The 20,826-nt window shown below is 41.6% G+C and overlaps 1 protein-coding gene across 1 annotated transcript; it reads left to right on the forward strand.

Annotated features, from left to right (window-relative positions):
* Positions 1-402: 402 nt before the first annotated feature.
* LOC118081817 (opsin-5-like) lies at positions 403-20,524 on the forward strand. Its single transcript, XM_035108295.3, has 6 exons — positions 403-837; positions 5,292-5,497; positions 15,484-15,583; positions 16,233-16,337; positions 17,609-17,832; positions 18,378-20,524. The coding sequence occupies exons 1-6, from the start codon at positions 534-536 to the stop codon at positions 18,819-18,821; spliced, it is 1,383 nt and encodes a 460-aa protein (XP_034964186.2). The 5' UTR covers positions 403-533; the 3' UTR covers positions 18,822-20,524.
* Positions 20,525-20,826: the final 302 nt, after the last annotated feature.

Here is a 20,826-nt window from a genome sequence, read left to right on the forward strand (position 1 = left end):
TTTGGTTTGCGAATGTTCTTTGGAACCTGAATGTCTTTGGAACCTGATTCCTGCAGCCAATCAGAAGCCGTGCTTTGGTTTCTGAACGTTTTGGAAGTCAAACGGACTTCCGGAACGGATTCCGTTTGACTCCTGAGGTACAACTGCACAACCTTTAAAGACATCTGAAGGCAGTCCTGTATTGGAAAGGTTTTAATGTTTGATGTTTTATGGTGTTTTTATATGTGCTGGAAGCTGTCAAGATGGCTGGGGTATTATTATTGTTGTTATTATTAAGAAATTCATTCAGAACAATTTATGGCTGTGTGTCTCTATGCACTTAATGATTGTGGGCACCTTGTGTTTTCATATTATGAGCCTGATTTTTAACTACTACATAATTTTTCTCAAACTGACCTCCATTTTTTTATGCTGCAGTTTTACATGCTGAAGTGACCATCTGCATACTTTAGCCCCAGGTAAATGACAAAGCCCCAGGGTCTTTGTCTAGTCACAGATTGGCGATCACCAGTATTAATAGATAGGATTAGCAAATGCAAGCAGGCCAGCAGGCTGCAAAGCTGCTACTTGTCTCCTTAGATTCCCCTCTGCCTTATCAGTCTCGGGGCTCCATCGAAAGAGAGCGTTCAGAGGTTTCAGGACGGCAGAGTTCGGTTTCTTTCTCTTTGCACCAGGACTTGGGGAAAGGGCAAGTTCTGGGTAAGAAACTACAGAAAATGTCTTTCCAGAGTTCCCCTCAGGCACCATGGAGAAACAACAATATCACTTTTTTGAACAAAGACGTTCCTGTCTCAGAACAAGGAGAGACGATCATTGGCTTCTATCTACTGGCTCTGGGTATGTATATGGATTTATGGATTAAGCATGACTGCAAAATTCAGAGGGACTCCTGTTGATCTTAATTGGTTGCAACTCTTATTGAAACAGAACAGTGGTGCATTTTTACTAAAGAAAAAATTGAAACACCTGGAAGCGGGGAGGGGAAGACAATATTGTTAAGTCCAGTCCAGGTAAAATGAAATACTGGACTTTAACTGGATTAGGTCCCATTCATTTCAAAAGGATTAAAGTGGCTTGAATCCAAATACTTGGGGTTAACCAGCCTACATATAATCCAAGCTGCTCCTCTGCTAAAGTGCAGTTGAAGATTCTTTGGCAAAGAAATAAAACGGATGGGAGAAGAATCATGTGCAGAAATAGATGACCTCATATTATCCTAGCAAAATACTGCTGTCACTTATTTACTGTTCCAATACTCTACCTCTTGCTAACTAAAAGATGTATTTGCTTTGCATGCTAAAAATAATTCAATTTATTAAAGTTTGTGTGTGATGTATGTAGCTGATAATTTCCAGGGCGATTAATGTTTGTCTGTTGCAGCAAAAATAAAAATATTGTGGAACATTAAAAGACAAGTTACAGGTAGGTAGCCGTGTTGGTCTGAGTCGAAGAAAAATAAAAAAAATTCCTTCAGTAGCACCTTAAAGACCAACTAAGTTTTTATTTTGGTATGAGCTTTCGTGTGCATGCACACTTCTTCGGATACCTGGATACCTTTCGTGTGCATGCACACTTCTTCAGATACCTCAGGTATCTGAAGAAGTGTGCATGCACACGAAAGCTCATACCAAAATAAAAACTTAGTTGGTCTTTAAGGTGCTACTGAAGGAATTAAAAGACAAATTATGCCATTTGCCCTAATAAATTTGTAAGACTTTATTAAACTGTGTACCCAGACATTTGGGTACAGAAATTTGAACATACTGGCACCGCTGTGCTTACTTAATAATAAAACAGCAGTGCTGCATTCCCCCCCCCCTTTAAGATACTGACCCTATAATATAACAAGCTGGTGAATAGCTGAGGCCTATCATAGGAATATCACTGTTCTTATAGACCCAATATTTTAGAGAGTCCTAGTGTCAATATTTTAAACATGGTTAAATAAGCGAGACACTATCAAGAATAAGAGCAGAATCTTCTTAATTCTTAATTTTTAATGCACTCGATATTCCGAAGTTGCTAGATAATGTTCTATATCGGTATTAGTGAATTAAACATGTGTTTTCTAAGGCAACAGTCAAAATTATCGATGAAGTTTCTCCTACAATTTTAACACGGGAGGACAGCTGGTTGTATTGTTCTTTTCTTTTCTACTTTTTCTTTTTTACTTTAGTTGATTAGAACTTTGTTTTACAAATGAATACAGTAATTCAAAACTGAAGTGTTTCTTTTCTGATATAGGAATGCTTTATTAAAATTAATTCACACAGAGAATGTGAATACCCATTGCCCTAACCCAGAGCTTTCCAAACTTTTTATGTTGGTGACACACTTTTCAGACATACATCATTTCACGACACAGTTATTCAGTTTTACTAGCAAACTGGAGGTTAAACTAACCCCTTTCCAGCCCTGGGAGGAGCATGGGGAACGTTCGCTTGACAGACATACACACTGCAACTGACACACTAAAGTGTCATGGCAAACAGTTTGGAACGCTCTCTCCTAACCTCACCTCTCACCTGTGTTTAGCAGAAGGAGCACCTCCAACACAATGTAGTGTGTTGTAAACCATCCAAGATGTTGGCCTTACTATGGTAGGAATAGATGAAACTGTCAACTTCCATTTTCTCTCATTTTCACATTTTTCCACTCTTCAGCTCTCCCTATCTCTGCATCAGTTTGTGAAATTAAAAGTCCCCATGAGACCTGATCAACATTTCACTGCAAATTTCTCCCAATATTCACCTTATGTATGCAATTTTGCCCAATACATTTCTGTATGCAATATGTATAATGCATTTTTGTAAACTATTTTCACTAATATATACATTTTATGCACATTTCTACAATATATGCATTTTTGAAAACAGTTTTTGATTGGAGAGCTCCATTGCCAGATTCAGAGCTTGAAATACATTTGTGTAAACCATTTGGAGGTTTTGATGATTAAGTGGTATATAAATCCTGTTAAATAGATAAATAAGAAGAAGATTCTAATACATCAATGGCAGAATTTTATAGGAGGTGCTCCCTAATGTTTAATCACCACTGACAACCACCTCTTAGTTTAAAACCTTTCTTTTTGTAATCATCAGCTGCTAAGTAATTAGGGCTTTGAGTGTCATTAGTGCACTATGTTTGTTTAAATGTGCTTAATTGTTGTTCTAGCATATAACCAGTACTTACTGAAGTAACGATGTTCCCTGATTTGTCTTAACTGGAGTTTGGGAAGTTTGCTTGTCTTACATTGCACAGCCGCAATCTTCATCTTCTTCAGTATGGATGGGCATGTGGGAAACATAATGAACTAGAAAGTCATAAAACATGAACACAAAATTAAACCTGAAAGTCTGTATCTGCTGATCATTTGTATACGTGTCACTTCCTCTTTAAACAAAAAACAAAGCAGACTTGTGGAGAAAGAAGAGAAAACCAGACTCGTAAAAGAGGGCTAGACAAATTCATGGAGGATAAAGCTATCAGAGACTATAAGCCACAGTGACTATCTTCTCCCTGCAGCGTTGGAGGCAGTAAGGCTCTGAATGCCACTTTCTGGGAATCCCAAGTGGGGAGAGCGCTCTTGTGCTCAGGTCCTGCTAGTGGGCTTCTCAAAGGCATCTTGTTGGCCGCAGTAAGAACAGGATGCTGGACTAAATGGGCATTTGGTTTGATCCTACCGGGCTTCCCTTGTGTTCTTAAAATTAACATCAGATATACTCAAGGATGCCCAATTCAAAAAAGAAAAGAAAATTGGTTACATGTCCAGTGGGTTGAAAGCCTCTTGATAAACAGATGGTCCCCATCCGCAGATTGATGTTGCAGAGTAAGGGTGGGGAACCCCCAGCCTGGGTGCAGGATGTTGCAGCCCTCCAGGCCTCCTCACACAGCCCTTCCGTGTCCATGCCACAGTCCTCACTGGCCCTGCTCTGTGCCCTCTTGAGTGCTTCCCCCTGGCTGGAATGGGTCTTTGATCTGCAATGAGGCCTCTTTGCTTGCCCTGCTGAAAAAAGATGCCCATGGAAACCTCTATCTTTTTTATGGCTAGAATGTAGCCCACTGTACAAAGGTAAGAGCCCTTCCCATGGCTTCATGTACTTTTCCCTCTGATCTGCCCCACTATGAGCTCTCCCTCCTCTGATCTCTCCCACCAATGTGGCCTCCAAAGGCTTCTGCATGATGGAATCTGGCACTCAAATGGACAAAGGTCCCTCAACCCTATGGTGAAACTTTCTAAATCCTGCCTTTCCCAAGTCTCTTTGACCCGTCAAGCAATGCTTCTTGAAGAAACTACTTTTGCTAGTATGGCCACCTTATCCATCAGTCTACCAATATTATTTTCCTATGTCTGTGTTATATTTAGCCTGTGAAGAAGTTACATGCATTTATTTTAATGGTATGCTCCTATCTCCTCTATAGGGTTTCCTGGTCAGGGGCATCCCAGACCTTGATATTTCAGGGCCAAATCTGAGCCTTTAGGGGATTTCCCTGGTGATCTCATTAAGCATGACACAGTCACTGAGAAGATATCATTCAAACAAAAAACACAAAATCTAAAATTAGAGCAGAAACCTTAGCTAAAGCCAGTGGTATCAGGTCCAGCTGAAGAGAGGGGACAATTCCTTCTTACCTGTTTAGGGAACCTGAGTAGAAAACATGCAATCTAACCTGCTTGCTTCTGGGCAGAAGGGTTTAAGTGCCCTCAGACCAGGTGGCAACTCATGAGAAAGTTTTTGTTGGGAGAAGGTAGTCTGGTGTGGTGATTTTTTATGGGGGCATTCACATTCAGGAGGACAGAGCACAGACCGATGCAATTCTAAGCATCCTTCCAAGGACCCCATTGAACATCATAGGACTTAGTTCTCAGTAGATAATGGTTAGGATTGTGCTGTTGGTAAGGCTTGACTATGGATCCTTCACAAACTTATCCATAGCTCATTGTCAACTGTTCTTGTGAACAGCTGGTGTTAACAATGCAATTGGCAGGAAGTACTGCGTGCATTTAATATCCTTCTGACCTCACCAACACGTAAGCTATTATACAGTTTGCTACCCTTTAAGGTACCACAACACATGATTGCGTGTTCAGTAAAAAGCAAATAAAAGACTTTTAAGAAGAACACACAGCCCCATTCCTCACTTATGTTCAGCTGATTTCAGCACTACAAGATTCCAGTGTAGAAGCCGCGATAATTCTAATGTTGTGGTTTGTGCTGTGAAGTGTTTCCTACTTGACAAGTGCTGCTTTTTGCAGCTTTTCGTTCTGAGCATTTTATTTAATTTTCCAGGTTGGATGTCTTGGTTTGGGAACAGCATTGTAATTTTTGTACTCTATAGACAGCGGGCTACCCTTCAGCCCACGGACTACTTGACATTTAACCTAGCTGTATCTGATGCCAGTGTGTCTGTCTTTGGTTATTCCCGCGGGATCATTGAAATCTTCAACGTATTCAGAGATGATGGATTTCTGATCACATCCATATGGACTTGCCAGGTAAGAACTAAATTTATGTGGCTCGGCCAGTCATGAAACATAAATATATAATCCATGGCCTAGTACAGACACAATGCTGGAAATACATTCCCTCTTCACCTCTCCAGAGCAAATTCAACCACCTTTCTTCCCTTGTCACTTTAATCATGGATTGGTGTTACATCTACACCAATGCTAACCATGTCCTGCATCTTATTCATTAATTGGAAGCTGGTTTACAAACTGGTTAAGTGGTTAGGGCAGATAGAATGTTACACCAGTGCTGCACAAGTTGTGAATCACTAAACCGAATGCCTCTCACCAACTACATACAAGTATCCAGCATTCAGTAAACTTCCCATTTATTTTTTCTCCCTGATGTGGAATACAAAAACAAGGGGGGTCATCAAGTACTTGGCAGGTCATGATATATGTCAGTGAGGCTCTGTTGGGTCCACTCTGTGCTAAATCAAGATCAATGTGGGAAAGAGAGGGGTGGATTTACTCCAGCACTTACAAGTGCTTCCTTTTGGTAGAAAAAACAGTTGGAGCTGTTCCAGCTAAAAAAATAAATTTAAAAAGGTGCAATGAAAAATCATTGACATCTCTGCTCAAATCTTGGGAGACCAGCGGGAGATAATGCAACTTTTGGACATCCAGATGACACTGGTGTTCAGGGGGCCACTGCAGTACCTGAACATTGGCCTTCAATTTTCAGCTATAGATAGCATGTAATCTCCCCCCCCCATGGGAAAGTTGTCAGTTGGCTGCAATCCTGTGCCCAGTTAAGCTACAGGACTGCACACAGTTAGGCAGCTTAAATCCCACTGATCCCAAATCAAATCAAATCAATCAAATATCCAGTAAGATTTAGGCAATTGAATTGAGTGCAGGTTTGCACTCTCTTTTGTAACTGAGCTGAATTTGGGATTACACTTTCCTTTGGATTATTCATTTTATAGTCAACTTCTGGCTCCATTTTGCCTGTAAAAACTGAGGGATAGTGTTTCCGAGACCATTTAGCCGGTAATGGAAATCCAAATTGGGCTACATTTTGGGCAGAGATGCTGAAACAAATGCCCCTTTATTCAATTTTCATGCAAAAATGTTGGTCAAGTGACTGTGTAAATATTTTATTAAAACAAATGCATGTCCATAACAGAGCTTTAAACAGAACATATGAAGAACGTTGTTCATTTTTAAATTAAAGAAGAAATGTTTTTGCCAACATTTCTTAAAAGAGTAGCATGAGTTAACTGCCACCTAATTTGTTGAGAGGTATGCCAGATATATCAGGTGACAGAAAAATTATGTCTTTCTGCTGTCAGTGTTTGTTTGGCTGTCATTTTGACTAGAACTCTGGCTTCACAAAACAAACTTTTGCCAACAACAACATTCCATTTTTAATTATTTTTCTAACCTGCAAAGAGGAAACTAAAATTCTGTTAACAGACTTCAGAACATGCAGTCACAGTATGCTATCATATTTCCATGAAATGACCAATACTGAAATCATTGGAAACATTTCGAAGGAAAATAAACCACACCAGAATTGTGTTTGCAAACTCTAATATAAGGAGATGTTACTGAGGGTGAGGTGAAATGTGAATAAGTAAGTTTTTGAAGATCAAGGGTTGAATAAGCGATTCTACACAATAGAACGTTACACCATGAACACCCAATGTAGGCTGGGAAACAGGATGGTGAGCTAAATATGAATAATAATAAAAATAATATCCCTGATAGATCAGCCCAATGGCCTACTTTCGTACCCTGTTTCCCACAGCTGAAAACCAGATGCCTTCAAGCTGGACATGAGAGCAATAGCTCTCTCACACTGCTATCTTCCAGCAACTGGTATCCTGGAAGAGGCGTGTTGCCATCATGAATAGTGGCCATGGATCACCTTCTTATTCTCTTTGAATTTGTCTACTTTTCTTCTACAGCCATCTAAGTTGATGGGCTGTCCCCACATATTGTGGTAGCAAATTCCATCATTTAATGATGAGGTGTGAAGAAGTACTTGCCATTTGTCTTCCCTAAATCTTGAGCTTCGCTGGGTTCAGATGTTATGAGGGATAAAAACTTCTTTCTATTCTCACCATGCACAATTCATTTTTATACACCTCTAATTTCATACACCTCTATCGTGTGTGTCCTTCCACCTTACTTTCTGAGCTAAAAGTCTCCAAGCAATGTAATCTTTTCAAATAGGGGAGTTCCTCCAGGTGTATCTGAAGTGTGCATGCACACGAAAGCTCATACCAATGACCAACTTAGTTTGTCTCTAAGGTGCTACTGGAAGGAATTTTTTAAATTTTGTTTCAGTCCAGGCCCCTGATCATCCTGGCCGCACCTTTCCGTCTCTACAATAATCCTTTTTGAGATGTGATCACTTGAACTGTACCTATTCTTCAAGCGTTGCCACACCACAGATTTGTATGAAGGCATTACAATATTGGCAGTTATATTTTGCCAATCCCTTTCCTAATGATTCCTACCATGTAATTTGCCAGTTTCATGGCTGTTACAGACTATATTTTCACTGAGAGAGCCACAACTATCCCAAGTTCTCTGGTCAGTTACCAGTTAGTGATTTTTGCTGCAATGTGCATCTCTTTACTCTCAGTTCCATTGAACCACATTTGCCATTTTATTGTCCGTATATCTCGTTTGGAGAAATCCTTTCAAAGCTCTTTGTAACCCTGTTTTTTTGTTTTGTTTTACAATCCCTGAATAATTCAATGCCCCTGCAAACTTGCCACCTCACTGCTCACTGCCTTTGCTCTGATCTAACAAGGCTCTTCTTTTGGCACCCTGCAGGATCTGGCCAGGGCTGTCTCCAGAAAACAAAGATCAAATATTTAGTAGAGTCTAAGGTCCCCTTAAACTCAGCGGGGAAATTACCGTACTTCCGAGTAAACCTGCACAGGATTAGGCTGCATGGCTAAATATTCCTTCAGAATGGGAACAGATGCTCTATTAGTACTGAGTTCAGAATATAGAGCTGGAAAGGATTCTGTCTGGTACGGAATAGAGAAGTACCTATGGGTACAGTGTTTCTGAGTATGTTCAGTGTTTTCCCCCATAAAGGAAATCAGCTGTTGCTTTTAAAATGGATCTCACTAATGAATTTATTTAATATAGCAGTGTTAAGACATGCCATAGAAAGAGGTCTGTGGCCACAATAAATGAAAAATGAAAAAAAAAATGTAGGGAATAGTGTTGCCTTAAAATCCATCTACATCTGACCTGGATTGTGGCCTAATTTGTTTACCGCGGCAGGAACGCTCATGATTCAATACATTCTGTACACCTTAACTACTGTACAGTGAACAGCAAGGAACACCGACTAACATACACATGGATTTACAAACTGCTGTTCCAGCAACAAGCATTGAGGATTAAATTCCATCTGAGCCAATATAATTCTAGCCAGTTGGCAGCCCAAGAGAGATGGGGAAGATAGGAAGGGAGCCAGGACCATCTGCTGTAGCCAGAGGACTAGGAATAATGGGAACATTTGAGGTTTTAAAAGGCTCTTAAGATCACCAAAGAAGATCAGACAGGAGGGCCAGGAGCTCTAGTGTGCAGTACAAGGTTTGTTTCTGCTGCGATTAGTAAACTGTTGTAGGTTGCTATGTTTTGCATTTAGGGGTTGTGGGTTTTTAGTGGGATTTTATTGCATTGCTTTTGTCTTGTTTGATTCTACTGCAAACTGCTCTGTGGTTTGTGCAAAGGGCAATATACAAATCAACTTAATAAAGAAAAACCCGGGAGAATAAAAAAGGTCTTCATTTGGTGCTGGAAATATGTTGGATAAAGTTCCAGATGAGTCTCCAAGGGGCGGCTATTCCATAGCCGAGGTGCTACCATCAAGAAGTCCTTTTCCTTAGTCACTGCTCACTTCACTTGGAGGGGAACATAGACCACAGCCTCTAAGGCAAACATGCGTATATAAGAGAAGGTAATCATTCAGGTAATCTGGTTCCAAGAAATTAAGGTCTCTGTAACCTTTAGACGAGCACTTTAAATTGAACCCGCGGACAGATTGGAGGCCTATGGAGCTGAAGAAACATTGGCAGTGAAAGACAAAGTCCTAGCTAACAATATTGTAGCCTGCATTGAACCACCTGCAGTTTCTAGACTTTTTTAAAAAAGGCAACACCACCCACAATGCATTGCTGTAGTCTAAATAGGAGGTTACCAGAGCATGGGTAACTGTGGCCAGGCTTTCTCCATCTTGCTGGATGGTGGCAGCTGGTGTATTAGCCGAAGCTAATAGAAGTGCTCTATTTATCTCCTCAGTCCACCCTGCTAGCATGCGTCAAAACTGACCCAGCGGTCCTCAAGAAACAGTTCATTCCCTGGACGTGTTTAACCTTTTGCTTTGGCAGAGGCTGCCAACATGGATTAATTAGTCGTGTCAGCTGCAAGGGAACTGACTGAAACTCAGACTGAGTTTTTAAAAATCCCCCAAAGCATCAAAATGCACACAGGCTACAATCCTAAACGCTCATACTAGGGAGCAGCCTCACATAATATTGTGGGACTTACATCTGAGTAAGCAACGTGTTTTAGAGTTGCGCTCACAGTGATGTTGCTGTTCCGCGTACGTCTCATCTGGTGAGTCTTCTCATATCGTGAGTTACCAAAACACATTTGTTCGTGAAAGTAGTGTTCCGTGAGCAGCGTTGGGGATTCCGGTGGACCATATCACTCCTAATAGAGAACTCAGGCGGTGAGCAGCAACCATAGCTGCCAAGTCTCCCGTTTTTCCCGGGAAACCCCCGTTTTTCCAGCTGTCCCCAGCTGAAAAAAACGGATTTTTTTGTTTCCCCCCGGTTTATTCTGGTGCGGCGGCCATTTTGGAACTGGGCGGAGCATGCTCAGAAGCGACTTTTGATGCTGCTCAGCCCAGTTCCAAAATGGCTGCAGCACGACTTCTGGTGCGGCGGCCATTTTGGAACTGGGCACAGCAGCATCAAACGTCACTTCTGAGCATGCTCCGCCCAGTTCCAAAGTGGCCACCGTGCTACTTCCGGCATGCTACTTCCGGTCCAGTCCCTTATTTTTCAGAGAGGAACTTGGCAGGTATGGCAGCAACAGGACTATTGCCAAAAAGGAGCCACTGGGAAACAAGAGGGAAGTATCATTGGTTGGCATCCATATGTCCTGGGAGACAATGGAGGAGTGCACCTTTGGAGGTGAAGTCAAACTTCTGGAAGGTTGCAGCACCTGCTGTGGCTGTAGAGACCAATATGGGGGTGACATGTTTTGTTGCAGCTGGGGCAGAGGTAGGTGTCTGGTTGTGCTGCTACAGATGCATCGTGGTGTTTCTTCTCTCTGCGCTCCTCCCAGTGGCTATTCCTTCTATGGTCACTGCTACATGACCTGACTGTCAGTCTCCAGGCACTGCGGTTCTCTGCAAGGGATTCCCACACGGCAGGGTTGATGTTACCAGGCTTCATGTCACGTTTGCAGGCATCTTTGTAGTGCAGAGTTGGTCTGCCAATGGGCCTCATGCCTGAAGCCAGCTCCCCATAGAGTACGTTCCATGTGATTGAAGATCTTCATTGAAAGCTTTCCAAAAGTACAAATTTCAAATTAAAGCTGTTTTTTTATTATTATCGTGAATTATGTAGGTTCACCTTCAAATGCATCAGTTTTCTCTTCCATGCCTACCTATAACATTGCATGGATGGGACGAAGGATAACACTGCATGGATGGGATGAAGAGTCTGACCCCTGGATAAAAAATAATCCGTTTTTAAAGTGCCACGGGAATATTTGTTGGTATTGCTACAGCAGCCTAACCCGGATACCCCTCTGGAAATTGTTAAATGGAATGGTGGTTGAGAATTAGGCTCTCAGGCTTAATTAAGTAGTAGCTGAAGCACAGGTATTCCTGGGGATTCATGCCTATATATAGTTCATCATTCCTGACATTTGTATAAGATGGAAATAAATAACAACCAAACCATAGACCTGACAGCCCTTAAGAGCATTAACAGATAAAGCAGGTGGTAAAAGTGCTGAGGAGACACGCTGTTTAAGCTCACCTCAGCATCATGGTTAATTAACAATGGAGTCTCTTTAAAATAAACTCACGGAGCAAAACCAAAAGCTGAAAGGGTGGAGAGAGCTTTTCCCCTACTAATATTTCCTGTTGCCCACTACTGTATAGGACAGGTGGTTGTGGGGGGAGATTCCCTCCCCAAAAATCTGCATTACAACTTCTGATATTGTCAATCTTAAAAAAGAATATTTGCTGCTGTGTGACTACCATGCCTGGATCTTTCAGTGTCTGAAGGACCTGGATCTATAGTTGCCAGTCATATGGGAAAGGTATGGCTAGAGCTATGTTGGAAGAGGGAGATCTTCAAAAGGTGCCCAAAAGACAATAGAGATGGCACCTGTCTTAACACTAAACAGAAAGGAATTCCTGTGGGTTGATTCCTTCACCTCCTGATAAAATGGTATCTGCAGGAGCCCCCTGCAGTGAGGCGATGTGTCTGGGTCCCAAGCATTTTATACATTGACTAGTAGGAACTCTTTGGGATTTCAGATAGGAGTGTGTCCTCTAAAAGGCAAGGACTTCCTATGGTTATCAACTTTTAGGGAGAAGTGTTCCTGTCTATTAAACCTCTGCTGAGCATACAGGAATTTAGCAAGTGAAGCTTTTCTCACCCCTTATATTCATACCAGAAAAAGCTTAATCTTTATTTCTGTGTGTCAGGCTTTTGTTACATGCACCAGAGTTGGGAGAATAAATGAATTTGCTGTCTGAAGCGGGAGTCCCCCAAAACTTTCATTCCGTATTTAGCAGCTCAGCCTTGTACATCTTTACCAGGAAGTAATTGCTTTTGAGTTAAACAGGAATTACCCTCAAGCAAAGGCACATTGAGATATAGATAGAGGGTACTCTGGGCATATTACAGATTAAAATATGGGACCCTTCCTTTTCTTCATGTCTTAGCATGCAGACAATCAGTGAGCAAAAATTTGTTACTCTCTAAATTGCTGACAACAGTATTGATGTAATTGTTGGATAGGAAGCAAAACTGACAATCTGCTAATATTTTCTAATTGGTAAGAAGAAGAGCTGACAGAGTCAATACTGAGATTGGCTAAACATCCTTGATGTTTAGTAAAGTTGTCAGAGTTAATTTGCCAGCTTTGAGGCCTGAGCGGTTATTTTATTCCACACTTCAGTAAGTATAATAACTTCTCAAAAGCCCAACAAATAATATTCCCGTCACCAATGTAGGTTGTTGGTGTAATGTTTGAATAGTCCCAATTTGTTAATGGAATATTATTTGTAGGATTTTTAAGCAGTTATTGTATAAATGGAAGAAGAGAACTACACAGACCAAATGAGTAAATAAGCTAGTCAAATAAGCTAAATGAGTTTTGGGCTTATGCTCTCCCTCTTCTGTTCATGCTCAGCACTTAGAAAAATTTACAGCAAATGATAGTTCTTTGCCATTTAAAGTCATAGTCTGTTATTGTCTTCAAACCATAGTTTTCTGTAAACCAAGAATTTGATTTTTCTGTAAGCCAAGAATTTGGATTTTGAAGATTCACTACTGGCTAAAACTCATTTTTTCCCCTGTTGGGTTGGCACCCCTAACCCTTCTGGACTCCTTCCAATCCAAATGGAAAGCCACACTGTATGAAAAGCTAAGAGATTTGGGGTTCTCGCCTCAGGCTTTGTTAGCTGTAGGATACGAGAAAGCAAGAGCAATCATTCACCAACGAGTTTGGGATGTGGAACTCCAACGTCATGTGAGCGAGATGAATAAACATCCAGCTATAAAGGACAATGGGAGAGGATTCTCCCCAGCAAAGTATTTGATAAAATTACAAATACCTAAATATAGACGGGCATTTACCCTTGCCAGATTTAATGTATTGCCATCTGCCTTATTGCAGGGAAGATTCACAGGTAAACCATATGCGGAACGAGTCTGTCCCTGCGGCCTGCTGGAGGTAGAATCTGCCTCTCACGTTTTATTACGCTGCCGTTTTTATAATGACGTATGCCAGGCTTTCATTTCCCCGGTCATACAAAATTCTTTAAACAAATTCCAATGTCTTAAACTCCCTGTAGAAGATATGGACCCTGAGATTACTCTAAAAGTGGCCAAATTCTGTGCAGCAGCCATAAAGCTCAGAGAACAAGCGGTGCTACCGCAATGAATAAGACCCCAAATGGTAATCTTTAGGCTATATTTTAGTGTCCCAGTTCCAATTTATACATTTTAAATGCTGCTGTGCTGTATACATATATATGTGTGTATTGATCCTGCTGTGTAAATTTTAGTGTATTATCTTTGTGTTTTATGATTTTTATGATTCCTCTCATTTTGTAAGCTGGTCTGTGACCGTAAGAATAAATTCAAAGTTCAAACCATAGTTTTCTGTAAACCAAGAATGATTGCTGTGGAAGGCAAGAGCTCACAAAACACAATGTTCTTCAAGAATTGTTCTTGGAACAGCAAACCATGGTTTGCCATTAAGTTTTAATGTGCTCATTGCATTATTTGAAAATCCCTATTGATAAAATAGCTTAGCTACAATGATCCACACTTGTCTGCCAATGTCCCGGTTGGACAACTGTAAAGATAACTCAGAGGTTTCAGAATTTAGCTCAGATTTGGCTGCCAGAATTCTGTCATGTGGGTAATTATAGAACTACTTAAGAGTATTTCAATGACTGCCTATTCATTTCAGGTCACACTTCAAGGTGCTGCTGCCTACCTTTACAGTTATAAATAGAGCCCTGTAAACCCTGCCTCCTCCCATACTATCCTGCCCTTGCATTAAGGTCTTCTCTAAGTACTGTCACTTTTTGAAGTGTCTTATGCTTGCATGTAGGAAAAGACCTTTACTGCAGTGCTCTGACGGACTGGCATTGACCTTACAGTCCTTTGGGCACAAGGTTTAGACCAGGGGTCAGCAAACTTTTTCAGCAGGGGGCCAGTTCACTGTCCCTCAGACCTTGTGGGGGGCCCGACTATATTTTGGAAAAAAAATGAACGAATTCCTATGCCCCACAAATAACTCAGAGATGCATTTTAAATAAAAGGAGATATTCTACTCATGTAAAAACACCAGGCAGGCCCCACAAATAACCCAGAGATGCATTTTAAATAAAAGGACACATTCTACTCATGTAAAAACATGCTGATTCCCGGACCGTCCGCGGGCCGGATTTAGAAGGTGATTGGGCCGCATTCGGCCCCCGGGCCTTAGTTTGGGGACCACTGGTTTAGACATAATTCTTTGCCCAATGATTAGAAAGTGGCTACATATATTTGGTTTTTCAGTTTCTGTCTCTTAGTTTTATTATGGTTTGTTTTCATTTTTAGGATACTTTATAACTTGTTTTTATTGCATTGTGTTATTGTTGCCCTGCTGTCCATTTGGATGTACATGTTCTTGGAGTTGCGTACTATTTCATTACCCCTATTCTTGTGGTTTTAACACCAGCTTGACAATGACGTGCAATTGTTTAGTAGGTGAATCGTTCCCTGACATAGGGAGTTTCAGCTGCTTAGTTCTTTTGGCTACAGTCCATCCAAAGTTAAGCGCTTTGCAAGCCCCACTGACTTAACTGAGCCTCTTCCACTGAAATCAATGGCATACTTCGATTGACTGCTTCATACTCTTTCTCCGTACAGAATGTTAAATTTACTTTTATTCTTTATTTTGCATTTCAGTAATTCAGGAGCTTAGGAGAGTGGTGTCTAAAGCATGTGTTTGCTTGTTCATTTAATGTACTCCTCAACCACATGATTAATCCCTGATTTTCAGATACCTACATGTTCACTAATCATATGGATGATAATTCTCCCTGACATTCAATATTTCACTGATTTCTAAGATGCTTGTATGCCCTAAAGAACATATGAGCTCACTGGCACCATCCCAATATTTGTTATTGCTCCTGGCATTCTGAAAGTTAGATGTGGGAACAACCCAATTACTATTTGTTTTTCCAGGTTGATGGATTTCTGACGCTGCTGTTTGGTCTTGCTAGCATTAACACACTCACGGTGATTAGCATTACTCGCTATATAAAAGGATGCCATCCAGACAGAGGTAAGGTATTTTGGACAACACAAACTGCATGGCTTTGTGTTATGAAGGCTTGATATCGTGTCTCACAGGTATTCCTTTCTTACAATAGGCCAAACTTGCCCCAATTTAAATGTTTTTAAAAGAAAACTGGAATATTCCCTTCACCCTGATTCTAGAGAATCTCTTATAGACACATTGTTCTAATTTGAGTGTAACAATAAACCATGGTTTATTATAAAGGTAGCAAGCTGCAGTGAACCTTAAACTTGTGCACACTCACCCTTTTCTCCTTTAGCAGGGCCAGGAGAAGTTCAGAAGTTTTTTGCTTCCACTCAAGACTAATTACAGTTAAGCCTTGTGTCCAAACCTGGACAAAATGCAGTTAGTCTTCACTATAGTTTATGATGCTTTCTTGTTTCAACTGACCATTGTTAAGATTAACCACAGGTTAGGGTTCTGGCAACACTGCTAATCTGTGGTTCATTGAAATCTGCAGCAAAGCCTCCCAACCTAAGGGCTGCAATCCCAATATTTCCATCAAAGGTAAGGAATCTACCGGGATTCCTGGTCGCACAAATGTACCAGTGCCATTTTTCTTTATTATGACTGTGTGCCTTAAGTGTACAATAGCAAAATGAGTTAAGCACCAAACTTCTGCTGTGTATTTCAGGGCATTGTATCAACAATAGCAACATCAATGTGGCCCTTTTTCTTATATGGATAGCAGCTTTCTTCTGGTCAGTAGCTCCAGTCCTGGGATGGGGCAGTTACACAGGTAATTAATTTCTCTCTAGGATAAGGTCTTTGTGGGAATTTCTCTCTAAAGTATTTGTGGGAATCTGGAAACACAGCAACCAATATCTACAATGAGCAATTTAAATAAAGTATTATTTTTACACTATTTTAGTCTAATAGTGCTGGAATCTAGGACAGTTTTCTAGATCTAAGCATTCTAGATGTAGGCATCACCATTTTACAATTTAGACTGCAACCCTTTATGCACTTTCCCGAGTGTAAGCCCTATTGGCCTGACTTCTGAGTCCAATAGACATATTTAGGATTGCATCACTAATTTTAAATTTTTTAGTCTTCAAAATCCCAAACTAGATCTCACTGAAGGAGTCATAAATCTATCCTGAAAATCCATATGGATTTTTAAAATTCTAACTTAGCATTTTGCATTGCTCAGTGGGAACTATTTCAAAGGAACTCCTGTTGGTGGGGGGATCACTTTGTCAGCACTGTCCATAGGCGCACTATAGCACTACTGTGATTGTGCATCTTTCATGCCTCATCCACTCAAGAACAACTATCTCCAAAGGAGGCTGGGAATTTCTTACCTTGTGCATTTTTACACCCCCACAACAGTGTATGGCTGTTTCATTATTGCCACTTTTGGTGGTGGTGCAACCAAACCAGTTGCCATTTGTGTGCTAAAAAGGGCAGGTTGCAGGTGGTTGCTTATTAAAGGTAAAGGTAAAGGTACTCCTGACTGTTAGGTCCCGTCACGGACGACTCTGGGGTTGCATGCTCATCTCGCTCTATAGGCCGAGGGAGCCAGCGTTTGTCCGCAGACAGCTTCCGGGTCATGTGGCCAGCATGACAAAGCTGCTTCTGGCGAACCAGAGCAGCGCACAGAAACACCGTTTACCTTCCCGCCAGAGTGGTACAAATTTATCTACTTGCACTTGACATGCTTTCGGACTGCTAGGTGGGCAGGAGCTGGGACCGAACAATGGGAGCTCACCCGCCGACCTTCTGATTGGCAAGCCCTAGGCTCTGTGGTTTTAGACCACAGCGCTACCCGCGTCCCTAAGTAATAAGTGGTTGCTTATTACTCTGGTGGAAAGCTAAACTAAAGTGAAGATTACAGCAATAACTCTGCTGTAAGTCTTGGACTTCATTGAGACATTTCAATTTTCTTTTCCACCTGGAATTCTAAAGAGAAATTAATCTTGATGAATTTTAAAACTGGAAAATCACAGCAAGCTGTTTAATTTTTTTTTGGAAAAAACGAATGACTAACCAAGTTCTTTTGCTTCCTAGATCGCATGTATGGAACATGTGAAATAGACTGGGCAAAAGCTAACTTCTCAACCATCTACAAGTCTTATATAGTGTCCATTTTCATCTGCTGTTTCTTCCTGCCTGTGTCTGTCATGGTTTTTGCTTACGTGTCCATCATCAATACTGTCAAGTCGAGCCATGCATTAGGCGGAGCAGGTGACCCAACTGATAGGCAGAGGCGAATGGAACGAAGCGTCACAAGGGTCAGTCTGGGCTTTTCTTTAGTCTGCATTGGGTGGAAACACTTTTAAAAGCCAAAGGCTGCATTTCCTTCAGAGAAGTAGTCAGAGCAGCATACAAGGGGTGGGTGGAGTTGAGGCCAGTGGTGGATGAAGCTAAAGTCAAAAGCGGGACGGACACTGCTTTTCTCTCCCTGCCACCCCCTTCCCTCTCAAACACACATGCACACAGTGTGTCTGAAAACAAACCATGCATTTAAAGCACACGACTTCCCCCAAAAGAATCCTGAAACTGTAATTTGTTGAGGGTGCTGGGAAATGCAGCGCTTGTGAGGGGCAAACAAAATTTTCTAATATAAAACACTTGCAAAGCATAGACAACCTTAAAATGTGAGGTAGCTAGGAGGCAGATAATTCTAGAGGATTGAAACATATTTATTAGGTCTGTGGGTCAATGAGGCAATTGGAAATACGATCCAGGTCTCCCAGTTTTCCAGGACCACCTTCTTTACAGGGATCCCCTTGGGCAAGAAAGTGGAAACTGGCAAGTCTCGTTTTCTCTCCTCTAGGTCTCCATAGTCATTTGCACAGCCTTTATCACAGCCTGGTCCCCATACGCGGTCATCTCCATGTGGTCCGCCTATGGTTACTCTGTGCCCAATTTAACCAGCATCCTTGCCAGCCTTTTTGCGAAATCTGCCAGCTTCTACAACCCCATCATCTACTTTGGAATGAGCTCCAAATTCCGGAAGGACATCCTCATCTTGCTGCACTGTGCCAAAGAGATCAAGGACCCTGTGAAGCTCAAGCGGTTCAAGAACCTCAAGCAGAAACAGGAGAATTCGCCTTCTCAGAGAGAGGAGAAATACGCGCCAGAAGTTCAGCCTGCACTGAGTCCTGATTCTGGTGTGGGGAGTCGTTCTAACACCCCGCCCCCCGTCAACAGGGAGGTGTATTTGGGTGCTTTTGATACCCCATCCAACAACCCTGATATCGAATGCGACAGGCTGTGACCCGGCTGTTCAAAACGTGCAGCCGGTGAACACAACCCATAGGATACTGCTGCCCCAATTCCTTTCACCCCTGCCCTTTCCTCTAGCACTTAACATGACATACCAGCTCGACTTCCAATGAAGCAGGACACATAAAACCAGCACTAAAAGCATGTGCGGTACATACGGGAGACTCATAAAAATTGCTGCGTGGCCAATTAAATATAAAGGTGGGCAGCACACCTAGCCTGAGCAGGGATTCATTTCCCCCTCTGCAGCTGCAAGTGAAAGATGTTTTTGTGGAAAATCCATTCACTGGCATGTTAAAAAAAACAGAAACAAAATCACCAATATTTTCTCCACCTAAATAATATAATTCAGAAGTTACATATCTTTTTGGCTGGTTTTATTTCTTGCTTAAAATCCTGGCTTTATTCACTTTGCCCCCAGTCCTCACAACGGTGCATTTACTCAGGGGCCGGTCAGGAAATAGCACTGCAATGCTGCTCCACAGTCAGCCACCAGAGGGTGGATAATCTTTTAACATACTCCCTGTGGGAGACTAAACATTTCAGGTCCCAGGTGCTGCCTACTGGAGAGCAACCAACACCCTTGTTCTTAAATCTGAAGGCTGCCGCTGAGCCCCTAGAGCCGAAGTCCTGAGTCTTTAATCGCAGGTGCAGTTAGTTCATTTTAGACGCCGAACTTAATGGTCTTATGGGGGAAAGCCCTCTTTAGATGGTAACATGTATCAATTCACTTACTTCCGAACGCTGCCTGCCAGCGGGGAGGAAGGGCCTCCCTGTTCCTCTTCTGAATGGGACCCTTGGACTTCTTTCCCTAAAGCCCCACTTTGACAGAACCTCAGGCCACAGGTGAGGTGTAATAAACCGCCCTCCACGCCATATTGACGACCCGGTGCTTTTCATGCCTTGTTGCTATTGCTACCGTGTTTTCCCGCCTGAATTAAGAAGTACAAAGGACACCTTTGCCCTGCTAATTGTGGGTAATATGTAGAGGAGGCAGATCGAAGCGAGGAAATGGCGTCCCTCTTTGTCCTCACCTAGCTTTACTGTTTTATAATTATATCTATATACTGCCACTTCTAAAAAAAAAAACCATCACAGCAGTTTACAACCATTGCACATACAACCATATAATACAAACCATTTTTTCTATTAAAAGAAAAAGAAAAATCAGAAATCAACTAACTACCACAGGATGATTTTTTCTTAATTGCCAACACAAGCTTCATGGCAAAACCAGAACAGATCAAACCAAACCAAGAAATGAGTTTAATATGTAGCAGGCAGGTATGTACCTTGTTTTGTCTTAAATAATTGCAGGTGCAGAAGAACCTAATTCTTACTGGGAAGACACGCTTCTATTTTTAAACAAGGCTCCAAAAATACATGGGAGTGGGGGAGACTCTTCTGATAATTGGTGGGGGGCAGGTGACACCCATGGTTTGCCATCCCAGTAAGAATGAGGCTCCTTTATAATCATTTGAGGAATAGCAAGTTATGCAGCTGCATGCTGTGTCCCTATTTTGGCCCCCATAGAATTATCTCTAAACCTCCTGCCAGGCAGGACAAGACCCTAATATTAATAAAAGAGAGAGATTGGGATTTGTATTGTTTATCTCTCCACTGAAAAGGGGGGGGGTTGCTCACGCAGAAAATCCCCAGCAAATAGGCATACTTAATTTTTGGGAAACAAAGAAATTTCACAGGAGAGGTCTTATATTTATACAAAGGTGCTAAGGCTACCTACCAGTAAGTAGGAACAGCTGTTGTAGTTAGGAGTAAGTCTGGGGCATACAAATTTTGGGGGGTACCTAGGATCTCTCTATGGTCAGCATTTGAGGGGTTTACTTGCCATTCTATCTGAGAGCCCTTAAAATGCCAGTGACTGCTTCATTATATAAAAAAGAGAGAGAGCTCTTTGTGTTTTTAAAATGATTTGGCATGGATTTCAGGCCCTGGTGCAGCATTTTCAACATGGATATGAAGAACTTTCTTTCTCA

Source organism: Zootoca vivipara, chromosome 3, assembly GCF_965207765.1.
Source record: "Zootoca vivipara chromosome 3, rZooViv2.hap1.1, whole genome shotgun sequence".
In the NCBI taxonomy this organism is placed as follows: Eukaryota; Metazoa; Chordata; class Lepidosauria; order Squamata; family Lacertidae; genus Zootoca; species Zootoca vivipara.